Below are 16949 nucleotides of genomic sequence, written 5' to 3'. Positions count from 1 at the left end.
TGGGCTGGCGTCTATGGGGTCGCACAGGACACGACTGAAGCGACTTAGCAGCAGCAGCAGCAGCAGCATAGTCGAGGAGAAGGGGACGACCTGCAGGAGAAGGCCCCCTTCTGTAATAAACTGTGTGGACCTGGGCAATTCCTTGTTTCCTAACTTGGAACGTGGGGCTGAATGATGCCCTCCGCTCAGGGCGGCCAGAATGATGACAAGGGGCCACAGTGGGCGCTGTAAGGGTGAGTTTCCTTTTCCTTCTGAGCGGGCTTGGAGAGGAAGAGAAAGATGCCCAAATGTGCTTCTGGGGAGAGAAAGAAGCCTGACTCCAGTACAGGGAAGCCTGTCCCTGGGAAAGGAGGTTGGGCATGCCCCAGCTGCGGGCATGGTTGATGCTGCTGAGGCTGCCTCCTGAAGGCTGATCCCGCAAGCGGATGCCAGGCCTGGTGGCCCTGCCTGTCTCCCTTCTGCCTGCCACAGCTATTTCTCAAGGCCTGGCCCGTTCCGGTGCTGTGCTAAGGGCTGGGGACAGAGTAGTGATTGAGGCCCCCTTGGGGGTGTATGGGGCAGACAGACCACAAGCCAGTCCCAAACCATTAGTGACCCACCTGCTGTTTGTGGCCGGTGCCGTGAAGACAGAGCACGAGGCTCTGACGGAGAGTATAACCCAGGAACCTGCTTTGGACGGGAGGTCCCGAGGGGCTCCCTGAGGCCACGACGGTCAAATGGAGCCCTAAAAAGAGACAAGAACCCCGAGTCAGAGGAAAGGTCTCTTCACTCCCAGGCAGAACCCGATGAAGGGTCCAAGACAGGGGAAGGAGTGTGTCCTCTCTCCAGACAGAGGGACATGGTTGTTAAGGCGCCAGTCCTCTGCCTAGTGGAGAAGGCAGTGGCGCCCACTCCAGTGCTCTTGCCTGGAGAACCCCAGGGACGGGGAGCCTGGGGGGCTGCAGTCCATGGGGTCGCTAAGAGTCGGGCACGACTGAGTGACTTCACTTTCACTTTTCACTTTCATGCATTGGAGAAGGAACTGGCAACCCACTCCAGTGCTCTTGCCTGGAGAATCCCAGGGACGGAGGAGCCTGGTGGGCTGTAGTCCATGGGGTCACTGGGAGTCGGACACGACTGAGTGACTTCACTTTCACTTTTCACTTTCATGCATTGGAGAAGGAAATGGCAACCCACTCCAGTGCTCTTGCCTGGAGAATCCCAGGGACGGGGGAGCCTGGTGGGCTGCCGTCTACGGGGTCGCACAGGGTCGGACACGACTGAGCGACTTAGTGTGAGGTCCAGCTCTGCCGCTTGTTATTCCACCTCAGTTTCCTCATCTGCAAAAGGGGATAGAGCCCACTGCCTAGGAGTGCTCCAAAGCCGAGGTGCACAAAGTCACAATGTGCTGAGAGCTGCGGTGCTGGTACGTACAGGGCCTGCTCCCGTGAGCACAGCTCCTGTGCAGGGCTTCAGTGTGATGGTGGTTTGAACATCCGAAAGGAAGCGTGGGTAGCGCATGACAAGCACGAGGAGAGGGCACTGGGGGCCCCAGCACTCAGGGTCTTGAAGACCACAGGGGGAATTTCGATTCATTCAACAGATGTGGATTTTGGTCCAAAACTACTCCCTGTTTGCAATGCTGCTTCCTCCAAAGCTGCTGAGCACTTTCAGAAGAGCCAAGGGGTGGGTGGAACCTAGAAGGGCTGGCTTTGCTGCCTGCTCCTGGGCTCAGGCCTCAGGGACAGGCACTGACTCCCATCTCCTGCTCCCCTGGTGGGATAGTCTCTGGAGCTGGCCCAGACTGGCTGGGGCAGAGGCTGTGGTGGGTGGGGGGCGCCATTTGACCTGTCCACAGGCTCAGGAAATCTCTCAAATCACGTCAGGCCAGCAGCTGAGTCCACCCACCCAGTCTGGAGGCAGGTCTGTGTGTCTCCTGCCCCCACGCCTGCCCTTGTAGGGGTGCCAGCATGGTTCAGCTCTGTTTGCAGAGCTTGGATGGTCATTAGGACCTCAGGATTCCATGGCTAGCCTCTCCATGTCCTCCTCCACACACACACACACACACACACCCCTTTCTCTCTGTTGGTCCCCATCTTGGAAATGGCACCTCCGTTCATTCATTCAAACCCAGGTGTTATCTGTGAATTCTCTTTTCCATCACCCTCCACCTACAGTCTGTGAGCAATGTGTATAGGCGCTCACCTTGAGCATAAATCCAGAATCTGGCCATCTCTCACCACCTCCCCTCTGGCCACCTTGAGCTAAGAGTGCCATCAGCTGGGACCCCATCATCACAGCAGCCTCCCCATCCTCTCCTCAAGGAAGTTACGCTCCAGACACTTGACTCAAGTCTGCTGAAGCTTCCTCTCCCTGCGTCCTGCCTGGTCCTGGTGGCTCCTTGGCTCCTTGGCGGTCGTCCTCCCTTGCAGCCCTGGCTTTGGTCACCTGAATGCCTGCTGCAGGTGACTTCTGTCCCCACTTCAGTGCCACTGCTCTGGTCTTCTCCCTAGCTGTCATGTTCTCTCCTGGGTGTTCCTGTCCCTGTTTCTTTGACATTGCACTCAGCTGTCTACCAAGCATCACACTCCATTCACTTTTTAAATAGCGCTCGCCACTGTCTGCCTTCACATGAAGCGTGCCTGGACTACACTGTGCCTCTCCCCTGGAACTGTGCTCCATGATCCGGTGCTCTTGCTGCCTTATTCCTGCTGAGCAGTCATTAGGGCTCAGAACAGTGCCAGGCGCCCGTGAGACAGCCACTGGTTAAGTGCACAGTCGAGGGTGACCCATGAAAGGAAAGGTCTCCTCTCAGCCCTGGCCCCGGAGAGCTTCATGCAGTGCTGGCCGGCAGCCTTGGAGACAGACCATTGTTCCAAAGCCCCCTTCCACACACTGAACCTGTACTGAGTCCTTTCCCAACCAAGACCTTCAGAACTTCTCAAACTTTAGTTCACGGTGCCCTGAGTGTCCCTTGAACCTCAGGTTAATGTTTCATGTCTCTCTTGGGCTATAAAAAATACCTGCAGTTCTGTTCATTAGATGGTTAGGTCCAAGCAACTCAGTAAGTGTTTCTGTCCCAAAAGCTTAGTAGTCATTTGAAAATAACACATGTATTGAACGAAAAATAATAGTTTTCTTTTCTTCTTAAAGAGCTACCATTATTTTCTAATGGGAAGCACATCAGTGAGCTCTGCATGATTTCTCTAAAGTTGGAATCACATTGGATGGCATTGCTCCTCATTTTCTGTTCCGTGTGGATTATTTGTGTGGTGTTTGCAAAATCTGGCTTCACAGAAATATGACATCCTTGAAAGGAGTGCAGCGAGGTCTCCTGCTGAAGCCGTGGGCTGCCTCGTGTGGCAGCTGGCGTGGCATCTGATAGATGTGGCTGGCTTCCGCCTGCCCTTGAAAATTTAAACATCCTTGCAGGGCCCTTGTGAGTCCTTGGGGATGCTTCGGCACATAGTTTGGAGCGTGTGGCATTACTTCATTGGATCCTCATAATGATCCTGTGAGGTGGGGATCGTTTCATTTCATAGAAGGAAAAGCCCAGGCTCAGAGAAGTCAAGATACTAGTCTAAGGCCACACAACCTGTTGGTAAGGGAACCAAGGCTGGTCGGTTCTCCCTGATGCTCTGGTAGTAATCCTTTGTCCTATCAATCCCGAGGTCTTGTCAGCTCTCCCTAAAGTGTTTGGAAATAAACAGCATCAATCAACCCCTTGACCCCAACCCTAAGTCTGAGAGACTGGAATGTGGACAGTGATGGCAGCCTGTTGTTTTTCCTTCTTCCAGGGGGCCCCCTGTGCTCGTGCTGTGTCCCCGACCCCATGGGACTTTCCTTCCTCCCCACCTACGGCTGCCAGACGAACCGCACGGCCAGCGTGGCCGCCCTGCGCATGAAGGCTCGTGAGCACTCGGAGGCTGTCCTGCAGTCGGCCAACCTCCTGCCGTCCACCAGCAGCAGCCCCAGCCCCGTGGCCAAGCCGGCACCCCCGGACGGCAGCCAGGACAAGACCCCTCCCAGCAAGGAACAGAGTGAGCGCGAGAAGAGCGTATGAGGGGCCCGAGTGGCCAAGCCCGCCGTGCCCTCCCCCCTTGCTTCTCCCAGCCTCGGCCCCCACGGAAAACTCTCCAAAGAGCGAGGAAGAAGCCTGCTGCCCTGGGCCTCCTCACAGACTCAGGAAAGGAAGCGAGCACCACAGCCCCCCCAGTGAATGGAGAGTGCCTCTGGAGTCCCCCCAGTGGGGCTGCTCTGTCCTGGCTTCTCTGGTGTCAGGCCCCGACGGTACTCATGGGCACCAGAGTCTGCTCTGTGGTGAGACCCCTGGGATTTCCATCTCAGCCCAGAAGTCTGGAGAGAAGGCGAGTTTTTCACCCTTCACTTACCTGTCCCTCTCCTGGACCGCCTTTGGAGGTCTTATCAACCCAGAGAACTGTGGCATGGGTCATCTTTGAGAGATGCCCAGGGCTCAGTCTTATGTTATGAAATGGGACTGTCCGCCTGACATTAAGAGCCAGGCAATTGCTGAGATCCCAGCCAGCTCTGTCCCTTCCAGCAAGACGAGCAGCAGTGCCCTCTCTCCCATGCTGGCTGTGGGCGTGGTTGGGTTGGAAGGTAAGAAGCTGTGGAGTAGGGAGGTGCCAGCAGGACAGAGCCTGTCCCCAGGGGGACGTGGTAGCTCTGCCACTGGGCACTGCTGGCCAACCACACGGGCCGTCAGCTCCAAGAACTGGCGCTGCCACCTTGACGCTGAAGCCCCAGAGCAAGTGTGGGCCCCGTAACAGCAGCACCCGCCTGCAGCCCCTGCCTCTCTGGACTGGATCTCTAGGTTGGTGGGACGCTGACCATCTGGAAAGCAGTGCTCTGGTCCAGGAGACACTGAGTCCTCAGAGGAGGACGAACCCCTGGGAATGCCTCTGAAAAGTGCGCGTCTGGATGAACTTCCTGTCTGCAGGTCTCTGGCACGTGGAAGGGGCTCCCTAGCTGTTTCTTCTTTTTTTTTTTTTTTTTAAATGGAAGGGAAAAGAAGTAGGAAACAAGAATGGCGTATGTGCAGAAGTGGAGCACGGGGAAGAGGGCTCCCTTTCGGTGTGCAGAGAATTAATTCCAAAGGGCCAGATCTCCTAGAAGTTTCCATTTCGGTTGGGCGTGTCTGTTTTTTCTTGTGTGGACAGTGAACTTGAAGAGATCACAGGGGAAATGTGCAATACGTGGGTCCTGTCGCTCCCTGGCAGGGATATCTGTTCCCAGAAAGGTTGCAGTCTCTGATGGCTTGCTCATGGTGTTTCCATGCAAACCGTTATTGCTTTTATGATTGTTTTCCTTTCGGTTATTATAATCAAAGGTTCTAGCTTCAGATCACCCTGCCCCCCTTTTTACCTTCCCTTCCAGAAGCCCCCCAAATAACACCCTTAATGTATTGTGCCTCGTTCTCTGATTACCACAAAGCGTTTGATAAAATACACTGTCTCCTTAAAAAAAAAAAATCAAGTCCTTCCTGCTGTATTCTGCTTGTTGAGTACAAAGATGAAACGATTTGCCAAAAAGCGGCAAAGTCGCTTCCGTTTCTCTGTAATTACGAATGTTCCGTTGAACGATGTAAGCTCAAGCCCTTATGTACACTAACTCTTCAATCTAATTGTTTGATTAAACTCGTATTTCCTCCAGAAAGCAACATAAATAAGTGAACTGTTGAGCAAATTAAGAATTCTTAACAGCATCGCATCTGAAAAGTAGTTACGCTGATTAAATTTTGTGTCCTTGAGGACTTTCAGGAAATTACTTTTGATCGTCAATAACACAATTAAGTAAACTACACACACATTAGCATGAATAATTGATAAGAAATTATGTATTACCACGAAGCACTGATTTAATAATTCATGATGCGACACTCTAGTGACTGTGCAAAACTGGATAACATCGAAAAGTCTGCCTGATATTACTGAAAGAAAGGGAAAAAAAAAAGCAGCAAGCCTCTGCAGAGATATGGAGTACTTAGTTCTGTTGTACAAAGGGGAAAATCACCTTGCATGCTGTAGTTTCTGTTTATTTAAATACCTGAATAAATTTAGAAGAGTTAAAAAGAAAGATACAAAGAGCTCAGGTTCTCTCTTTGTTTCCCCTAGCCTCCCCGGCCGCAGGCCCGGGCAGGCGAGCTTCTCCACTTGGGCCAGCTTGCAAATGGAGTCCTTCCGGAGCTTCCAGGGGAGGGCTTAGAGGCCTCGGCTCTGGAAACTTTTAGCAGATTCTGGGACAAGACAGGCCTCTGTATAGGCCAGAACCTCCCCGGTTCTGGCGCACGTAGGAGTCAGCTCTTGTGTCCTGGGACAGACGGAGGGGTGGTTGGACGGACACGGCCTCACTGGACGCCCTCGCTGGCCCTCCCTGGTGAGAACTGCCCTCTGAAGCAGTGAGGGCAGCCGTTGACGGAGTCCCTGCTGCTGTCTAGTCACCAAGCTGTGTTCGACTCTTACGACCCCGTGTTCTGTGGCCGCCAGACTCCTCGGTCCATGGAGTTTTCCAGGCAAGAGCACCCTGCTGGAGCGGGTCTGCACTGCAAATGGGTTCTTCACCGCTAAGCCACCCAGGAACACTGGAACCCCTGTAGGCTGTCCCATCTGCAGGGTTTCATAATGTCACTCTAGAAAGGAAGCTGGGCTCAAGCTGGGAAGGAGGTGCAGCCCCTGGGGTTGAGTGACTGATTAATTATTAGTATCCCTCTGTTGGTTGAAGCCTTCGGAAGCGTTTTCCTCAATGCTCTCTGGGTTATGGGAAAGGAATCTGGAGGCATGATGGGGTCAGTGGCCCAGTCTTGTTGGGGGTGATGACCTGTGGGCACCTGAGCACCAGTGAGGGTGACAAGGAATCGGAGGTAGGTGGCCTGGGCATACGACATTGGCTCCTATGGAACTCAGGGCTCCCTTCTCCATCTCTCAGATTTAGTGCTTGATTAGGAATACCCAGTGTTTGGTCTCTCAGTTGGGTAGAAGGATCTCCCTTAATAAATAATTCCCTTTATTAAGACTCTGCCACCCTTTCATTGTCTGGGAACGTTACAGAGGTTAGTTCATTTAATCTCACAACTCACAAGGTAAACATTACTACTCCATTTCATAGATAGGGAAACTGAGGCAGAGCAAGTTTGGGCAACTTCTCCAAAGCTGCATGGATGGTAGCCTTCAGTGGGAAGAGGGAGAGCTTGGCCTCATTGCCTGTCACCCAGAGAGGGCTGAATACATGGGTTCATGAGAATAACCGGGTTCAGTCTTTGGATCCCAAGAGGACAATGGAGGTGTAATGAGGGCCAGTTGGACAGGTGGAGTGAGTGAGTGAAGTGAAAGTTGCTCATTTGTGTCCAACTCTTTGCAACCCCATGGACTATAGAGTTCATGGAATTCTCCAGGCCAGAATACTAGAGTGGGTAGCTGTTCTCTTCTCCAGGGGATCTTCCCAAGCCAGGGATTGAGCCCACGTCTCCTGCATTGCAGGTGGATTCTTTACCTTCTGAGCCATCAGGGAAGCAGGTGACAGGCGGAGAGTTGGGGTAACTACTTTGCGTTTTTCACCATCTATGGACTGTGTCCAGGTGGGGATGGCCTGTGGAGGGGAGGAGATGCCACCCCAGCTTCTCCCTCTCCTGGGTCCAGTCTCGCAGGGCAGAGGTCAGCCTGAACCCATTTTATCTGCCCCTTGGCTAGCACACTTGGCCCTTGCATCGTGTCTACCTTTCCAAGGGCCCGCCCGCCCAGCAGGGACTGGGCTGCTGATGGTGCCTGGAGCCACTGGGAGAGGGCCCGCCCAGCAGGGATTGGGGCCGCTGATGGTGCCTGGAGCCACTGGGAGAGGGCCCGCCCAGCAGGGATTGGGGCCGCTGATGGTGCCTGGAGCCACTGGGAGAGGGCCCGCCCAGCAGGGATTGGGGCCGCTGATGGTGCCTGGAGCCACTGGGAGAGGGCCCGCCCAGCAGGGATTGGGGCTGCTGATGGTGTCTGGAGCCACTGGGAGAGGAGCACCTAGGGGGCCCCCCACTCCGCATCACAGAGCCGCACTCTCTCTTCTTGTTTCCTGGCTTCACCAGGAATAGTGGAGCTCTGGTGAGTTCAGAACCTGACTGAAGTGGTTAAGAGCTTGTTTTACCTGTTCAGAATCCCAGCTCTTACTGACCGTGTGACTCTAAACAAGTCCCTTAGCCTCTCTGTGCTTTGGTTCTCTCTGTAAAGTGGGAAAAATTATGGTACCAGCTTCACAGGGTTCTTTGAAGTTTACATGAATCGACTGCTAAGTGCTGCCTGGCGCAGAGGAAGTGCAATGTAAACACTAGTTCTTCTTCGACCGAGCCCCACGCATATCAAGGGTTGGAAGACCTTTTGGGGGTAAAAACCTCATATTCTCAAGAAGGAAACAGGGTTGGTTGGCTCTCAGAGCCTGAGGATGTGCCTTCTCCTAGAGGTCATACTCTCCCACAGCTCACGTGATTTTCCTAGGAAGCGGGGGTGGCAAACCCCAACTCCTCTGCAGACTCACATCCATGGCTGAGAGCCTGGTATCTTGCCATCTGGGTCTTGGGATCCCAGAGCTTGAATGGGAGCCTGGAGTAAGAGCTGGGGTGCTGAGTCAGGTGTGGGTTGTTTAGGGGACAGGAAAAGAGAATGGCTTGGGTGTCCACCTCTGGTCTTATCAGATATCAATTGTCGTGGTCCTGGCCTTGCCCTGGGACATGCCATCTGGGTGGACACTGGAAATATGCCCCCTCCTTGGAGAGCACACCAGCAGTAGAGCAGGGCTCAGATGTGAAAAAACCAACTCATTTAGACACTTTAAACTCAAGGAGGATATTTATGCTCTTTAGAGACAGGCACCATAAAGGACTTATAATACTCTTAAAAAAAAAAGATAGCTCCATTTCTGGGCTCCACTCCTGGGCATAGCCAGACTCCAGAGAGTCCAACATTTGATGAATTTTCTCTGGGACTTGGCTAAACACCTAGGTGGTGAACTTGTGTACAAACATAAAGATGGAGGTGTGCCCAGCCCTGTGCCCAAGAAAGTCATGGATCCTGGGGCTGTGACATGCTAGGCATCCCCTTGAGCCATCCTCACTGCCTGTCCTTGTCTAGAACCCCCTCCTGATGATAATAAAGCTCAGAATTGATTCAGCATTTAGACCCCCTGGTAGTATAGATGGTAAAGAATCCGCCTGCAATGCAGGAGACCCAGGTTCCATCCCTGAGTTGGGAATATCTCCATGAGAAGGGCATGGCAACCCACTCCAGTATTCTTGCCTGGAGAATTCCATGGACAGAGGAACCTGGCGGGCCTCAGTCCATGGGGTCACAAAGAGTTGGACACGACTGAGCAACTTTCACGTCACGGTCCCAGCACTACTTGGTGCTGTCTAAGGTGGGTAGTGAGCTCAGTGCTGGTGGGGCATCAGGCCCCAGGGGTCTTCTGTCTGTGTGAAGAGCAGCATCTTTTCCCTTGCAGGAGCTGTCCTCCTGAACAAGCCAGGCCCACATGCTCCCTTAGTCCTGTGGCAGGAGGCATGGTGACAGGTTTGGATAAACCAGGATCTATCCTCATAACCACCAGGAAGGATATTTTAGAGAAAAGTTCTATACCCTACCTGGACAGATATTTATAAGCCACCTTTTTCTGAGTCACTTCAGGGCAAAACAAGGCATCTTAGTGGAGGGCAGCATCATCCAAGAGCATACATACCCAGCACCCCAGGGTGTTCTCTTTGCACTTTGTCAGAGAGGTCACTGGAGGCTGGGCCTCAGGACTGAGCCTTCTCTTGCTGCCACTGTCTGCCATCTGCTCTCGGGCCTCTGGGCTGGGAGGACGGCCTCTGCAGAGCAAAGCTCCTTGTTTTCTGAGCCTGCTCTGTGCAGGAGATGGGCCATTGCTCTTTAGAGCTCTTCCTCTGGATGTGGGCACTGACCCCTCCCACCGGTCACTGGCTGCTTGACTCTGCTGGGTGCATCCTGGCTGTTGTGCAGGGTCAGGGACCCAGATGCGCTATCAGACAGTGCTGAGGCTGCGGCTCTGGCCGTGGAGCCCTGGTCTGGATCAGCTGGGGGCCCCAGATGTCACAGCAACCTCTGTGCAGAGAAGCTTGTGCTGCTGGAGGGAAGAGGAGGTTTGCCAGCTGTCAAATGGCTGTACCACGCGGGTGGTGGGGGCACTCATCCAGCTTGAACAAAAGGTCCAGAGAGCGTGGGAGGTAAATGACCCAAGCCAGGGGACCTCCAGGGCAAGGGCTGCCCGGGTTCTGCCAATGGGGAAGTTGCTGCTAGGGGGCAAAGCTGCGACTCTGGCCTGATGCCTCTGCTCGGCAGACAGAACCCTTGTCCTACCCCCTGGCGCTGGAGACCCTGCTTTGAGGCTGTTTGAGCTCCCCATCCGTGGGAACACCCCCGCAGGATCACGGCAGTGTGCGGTGCATGAAGCACCACAGATCTGGGAATCAGAGGCCTGAGGTCAAGGCCTTCTATTAGCTTGGTGATCTTGGGCAAGCTGTTTAACTTTCCTGTGTCTCATTTCTTAACTGCACAGAGGAAGTAATTATCCTAATTTTGACTTCATAGGGTTCTGGTGAGGATCAAGGGAGATGGTGCATGTGAAGGCGGTTTGTGAACAACTCTCAGGATAACAAGGTCCTTTGCGGCACATTGAAACCGCGCTGTCTGAAGCCACCGCCTGCTGCAGCAGCGTGGGCTGGGCAGAATGCAGCCTAAGAGCAGCAAAGGAGGTGGGTGGCCAGGAAGTGAATCCTGCAGACCCTCCCCTGGGCCTTGCCTGCTTCAAGGCCCCCTCCCCCTGCAAAGGTCTGGATGGGGCAGGGAGAGGCTAAGTGGTTGTGTAATGGCCACATCTGTCAGTGCCGGCCAAACGGCTTTTCCAGGAGTCAGCGAGCTAATGGCCCCGTAGCCGGGAGAGAGCTTCTCCTAAGTGGAGCACTTTATCTAACGGGGAGCATAAGAGCTGCGTGGCCCCAGGCCACCAGGACTCAGAGAACAGCTGCTCTGCCCTCATCCCTGAATTAGCACCCTGTCGCCATCGGCTTGCCTGGCACCTGCTGCCAGAGGCCAGTCTGCAGGTTGCAGCTGAGGTGGCCCGTAGGGGGAACAGGAGGCCAGCTAGGGGGTAGCTTTGAATCCACCCACTGTCTGTGGGACCTTGGCAAGTCCCTCGTCATCTCCAAGCCTCAGTGTCCTCATCTGTCAATGGAGACAATGGGGCTTAGCTGTGGGGGCACTGTGCCTGGCACACGGGGGTTACTGCTGCCCAGGAGGGCTGTGAGCTCTCCCAGAAAAGGATGACAAAGAGGGTGGAACAGCCCTCTGGGCTGAGGGAGAAAGCCCTCTAGGTGGAAGGGACAAGGGACACAAGAGCACAATGAACCAGGACACCCCACGTGTGGTGTAGACGGGCCTTGTTTCTGCCTGAGTCACGTGGAGGTCCTGTGGACAGAGGTCCAGCTGCACCTTACCTCTTACAAAGTAGGCTCTGTTTCTGGACAGCTACAAAATACCACCCATTCTCAAAATACTGGATACATAATTTTTAAAAAACCCTTTTCTTTTCCTACGATGGAACCTGTTTGCAAAGTAGAAACAGAGACACAGATGTAGAGAACAAACTCATGGACACCAAGGCGGGTCAGAGGGAGTGGGATGAACTGGGGGATTGGGACTGAAATACGTATGTGTATGTACCACTTTGTGTAAAACAGATGGCTAATGAGAACCTACTGCATAGCACAGGGAGCTCTACCTAATGCTCTGTGGCGACCTAAGTGGGAAGGGAATCCAAGAGGAGGGATATTGGGATATGTAAGGCTGACTCACTTTGCTGTACAGCAGAAAATTATACAACATTGTAAAGCAACAATACTCCAAAAAAATTGTTTTAAAATCATGAGAAAAAATAAAACATCTTTATATTATTAAATAATTTTAGACTCACACGCATGTTGCAAACACAGCACAGACCTTTCTCGTTCCTGTCACCGCTTCCGCCAGAGAAAATGTTGACATAACCCTAGTACAAAGGTCAAAGCCAGGACACTGACACTCTGATAGTACTCGGAAATACAGACCTGATTTGGGTTTTACTTGTTTCTACATATGCTGACTTTTTATGGGGAAGGATATGGCATTTTATCACATGTATATTTTTGTGTAAACATCTCCTACAATCAGGATTCAGAACTCACCATCGCCCCTAAGAGACTCCCTCACCCTAACCTGGCAACCACCGGTCTGTCCCCCACCCTTGTACCTCTGCTCCCTGTCATTTCACGCTGCTCTGTATCTGGGTCATAGAGTGGCTATATGCTTTTTAAAAATTGAGAGTTCAACATGATGTGCTAGTCATCATGATTTAAAACACCAACTAGAGGGAGTAAGTAAATATTAACTGGGTTTCTCTGATGGCTTAGCGGTAAAGACTCTTCCTGGCAAAGCAGGAGACTTGGGTTCTATTATTGGGTCGGGAAAATCCTCTGAAGAAGGAAATGGCAACCCACTCCAGTTTTCTTGCCTGTGAAATCCCATGGACAGAGGAGCCTGGCAGACTACAGTCCACGGGGTCACAAAAGTGTTGGACGCGACTTAACTACTAAACAACAAACATTAACTATATGTAACGTAACTTGAGAAACCTGTATGCAGGTCAGGAAGCAACAGACTGGTTCAAAATAGGAAAAGGAGTACGTCAAGGCTGTATATTGTCACCCTGCTTATTTAACTTATATGCAGAGTACATCAGGAGAAACGCTGGACAGGAAGAAGCACAAGCTGGAATCAAGATTGCTGGGAGAAATATCAATAACCTCAGATATGCAGATGACACCACCCTTATGGCAGAAAGTGAAGAGGAACTAAAAAGCCTCTTGATGAAAGTGAAAGTGGAGAGTGAAAAAGTTGGCTTAAAGCTCAACATTCAGAAAACGAAGATCATGGCATCTGGTCCCATCACTTCATGGGAAATAGAGGGGGAAACAGTGGAAACAGTGTCAGACTTTATTTTGGGGAGCTCCAAAATCACTGCAGATGGTGACTGCAGCTATGAAATTAAAAGATGCTTACTCCTTGGAAGAAAAGTTATGACCAACCTAGATAGCATATTCAAAAGCAGAGACATTACTTTGCCAACAAAGGTTTGTCTAGTCAAGGCTATGGTTTTTCCTGTGGTCATGTATGGATGTGAGAGTTGGACTGTGAAGAAGGCTGAGTGCTGAAGAATTGATGCTTTTGAACTGTGGTGTTAGAGAAGACTCTTGAGAGTCCCTTGGACTGCAAGGAGATCCAACCAGTCCATTCTGAAGGAGATCAGCCCTGGGATTTCTTTGGAAGGACTGATGCTAAAGCTGAAACTCCAGTACTTTGGCCACCTCATGCGAAGAGTTGACTCATTGGAAAAGACTCTGATGCTGGGAGGGATTGGGGGCAGGAGGAGAAGGGCATGACAGAGGATGAGATGGCTGGATGGCATCACTGACTCGATGGACGTGAGTCTGGTTGAACTCCGGGAGTTGGTGATGGACAGGGAGGCCTGGCATGCTGCGATTCATGGGGGCGCGAAGAGTCGGACATGACTGAGCAACTGAACTGAACGTAACTTCTAAGGGGCTCTGTCAGATAACTACATTGACATTTATAAGACAGAGGAAATTTATTTTATTTTCAATTGTAGTCAAGTACACACAACATGAAATTTATCATCTTAACCTTTTTAAGTGTACAGTTCAGTAATGTTAAGTAAATTCACATATTCTTAACATAATACTTGTGCAAACTGTCTGCAGAAGTTTTCGTTTTGCATGACTGAGACTCCGCCCATTCAACAACCCCCCATTTCTCTCTCCCCCTAGTCCCTGGAAACCACCCTTCTATCCTTTGTTTCTGTGAGTTTGACTACTCAAAGTATCTCGTGTAAGTGGAATCAGGCAGTATTTATCCTTTTGTAACTGGCTTATTCACCTAGCGTAATGTGTTCCAAGTTCATCCATGCTGTAGTGTCAGAGTTTATTTCCTTTTTAAGGCTGAACATGGCTCCATTGTGTGTACAGACCGCGTCTTGCTCATCCATTCATGTATCAGTGGATACTGGGGTTGCTTCTACTTTTTGGCTACTGTGAATATGGCTGCTATGAATATGGGTGTGAAAACGTCTCTTTTAGACCCTTCTCTCAATTCTTTTGAGTACATACTCATGATTTACATTTCCCTAATGGTAGTGGTGTTGAACATTTTTTCACGAGTCTGTTGAACATCTTTCAATGTGCAAAAGCCTTGCTGATAGGGATTCTGGAAAGGACTGAGTAGGAGAAGTGAAGTTGACTTTGGTGACGACTCATTCACTTTTTGGAATAATTTGTCAAGAAGAGATGGAATGCCAGCCTGTTTGCTTTGGCTAAGAAATCTATAGCAAGCTATAAGCAGAACATACGGATGCATGAATTTTCTATGCATATAAATCATTATAACCTACAATCACATGGTAAGAAAAAAAGTGGGGTAAATTATATCTTCTTCCCTCCTCTGGTTTCTCTATGTAAAGATGCCCTCTGCAATCTGGTTCTTTTTATCTGTCCAGAGATATTAATATGTATGTATCCTCTGTCATATAAGTAGCAGCATATCATACATACTGTTTGATATTTGCTTTTTTCTCCTAAGTATTTATTTTGGGGAACATTCCATATTAGCATATATGGTTCTGCTTCTGGAATGTTCTTCTGAAGTGAATTCTCAATCCACATGCCTGCATTTCCTCCACTGATGCCCTTAGCCTCTAGAAGCTTCTCTTCATGTTTCCTCTCAGCATTTAGCAAATGCACTTCAACTGGTTTATTCCTTACACAGATGAGCACCCAGTGTCCAGACTGGCCCAGTCAGCACCAGTGTGAAAGCACAGCATTGTTTGTGGCAGCATGCCTAAGGATTTTGATCATTTCCTGCTTTAATTCCACTTAGCAACTTGATCTCCATTACACTTTTCTTTTTAAGATAATAAAAGCCAATAGTCTGTATAACACAAACACTGCTGTATGGATACATATGTGGATACTAAACCCTTGACTAACTTAAATTGTCCATTCATCAGTTGATGTTCCAAAGTCTTAGCATGAGAAATTTGATTTAGAGGCTTCAGTATAATGGATGGAACTTCTGCCTGTGGGAAAGTTGATGTCTTCATGTCAAGAGTCAGTGCAGATCAAAGTGAGAAGAGCAAAGCCATGGAGGACTGGGGTGGAGGGAGAGGAGTGGGGAGCATAGGTTGAGGACAGGCAGGAGGGCCCATGTGAGCCAGAGTCAGCTCCACCCTATAGGAGATGCAGGGCAGTATCAGACTATGAAGGGCTGTTGGGTTGACTTTATCTTTTATTATAAAAATAATGATAATTAATGGATACTGTCCATGTGCCAGGCACTCTATCAGATGCTTCTCACTTATTATTTCTGATGCTCACGTAAATTTACTATTGTTTTTCTAATTTTCCATCTGAAAAAAGTGAGGCTCAGAGGTTTAAGTACCAACCAGAGTGAAGCAGCTAGTGACTGTTGGGGCTGGAATTTTTACATGGGGTCCTCTGATGGCAAAGCCCCGGCTCTGCCTTTTGCTACACTTCCTTCCCTACTACTACGGTCTCCAGGCAGAGGTATGTTCTCTGGTGAACTCCAAGGTGTTGTGAGCCCTCCTGCCTTGTTGGAGGGGAAGAGCATCCTGCTGAAGCAAAGTGGGTGAGCAGATTGGACGGTGCACCTTCTCTAGACTTCCTCAGCCCTGCCCACTCCAAGGCAGACAGCTTGATTCCCTGTGTGCTGACATGGTGAGCCAGGCACCCCACTTCCCATTTCTCCAAGGCTGCTGCAGGCATCATGCCCCTCCCTGTGAGCAGACTGGTATTCCAAGCATAGAGTTACAGAGAGTTCCCTGGAATTTTCACTGCCCACTGAAGCAGCTAGACACTCGTGCACAGCCATCAAATACCCCGTGTGGCTCAGCCCATGGCCCCCACTCCCAAGGCCTTCCTCCTTTTCTGTCTGGTTATCATTCCACCTGATCTCCATCAGCTCCCATATTTTGACTGATTCCAGCTCATCTCCATCAGTCAGGGCCCAGCTGGCACACTCCCATGGGTGATGGAGGAGACCTTATGAGAGGGACTGTTTTCAAGCACGTAGGTGTGATAAAAGAGGGCCAACGAGAGGTGGTGGATGACCTGAAGGGCTGGTAACCCTTCAGGTGGGAGAGCCATTCCCACCCCTGGGCCTGACGAGAGGGCGCTGCAACCAGTGGGCTCTGCTTTCCTCTAGAGGGGACTGACGAGCAGGAGCATTGGTGCCCAGAAGAGGGATCCAGCCACTGCCACCCCGCAGTCTCCTGGCAAGAGAGCTGGGGTGATAATTATTCCTCCCCCGCTTCCTCCTGCTTCCCATTGCCTGCCTGTTCCCCATCGCCTGGGCGGAAGGCAGAGGGCGGGGAGATCATCGGTAGAGCAGAGTGGGCTGGAGGCTGACTGGGGACCAGGCAGCACACCACCCCTCTGGTGCCTCTGGCACTTGGGTCTAATTCAGTCTTGCAGCCTGCCTGAGCTAGTTCTCCTGCTGATCCAGCATGGTGAGGAAAAGTCCCTTGGAGGTGTGTGGGTAGGTGGTGGAAGAAAGTGTGCGCAGTTACAAGGGCTTTTGGGATCCTTGCATCCCATCTTTGGGGCCCACTGAGGCAGTGTGCCTCCCTGGCTCTGCTAGTTTCTGGAGCCCCGGCTCCGCCCTTCCTTCACAGTTTAAGTGGTCATCAGTTACTCATGGAAATGGGTGGCACATCCACTCTCTTGCTTTTGATAATGTCCATATCTCCTTCTCTAGAGGTCTATTCTGAGCTGGCTCCCCGGTGCTGGTCCTTCTGACCTCCTTCCTCCCAGGAGCCAGGCAGAGCAACAGTGTGATGGA

General features: G+C 51.3%; 1 protein-coding gene across 1 annotated transcript in view; it reads left to right on the top strand.

Moving 5' to 3' along the window:
* DRGX (dorsal root ganglia homeobox) overlaps positions 1-6064 on the top strand; it is a 33999-nt gene extending 27935 nt beyond the window's left edge. The window contains exon 6 of the mRNA XM_061405677.1: positions 3777-6064. Within this exon, the coding sequence (XP_061261661.1) occupies positions 3777-4042 (266 nt within the window). The 3' untranslated portion in view covers positions 4043-6064. The remainder of the gene's footprint in view (positions 1-3776) is intronic.
* Positions 6065-16949: the final 10885 nt, after the last annotated feature.

This window comes from Bos javanicus, chromosome 28, assembly GCF_032452875.1.
Source record: "Bos javanicus breed banteng chromosome 28, ARS-OSU_banteng_1.0, whole genome shotgun sequence".
Classification (NCBI taxonomy): Eukaryota; Metazoa; Chordata; class Mammalia; order Artiodactyla; family Bovidae; genus Bos; species Bos javanicus.
This window is presented reverse-complemented; position numbering and strand designations above follow the sequence as displayed.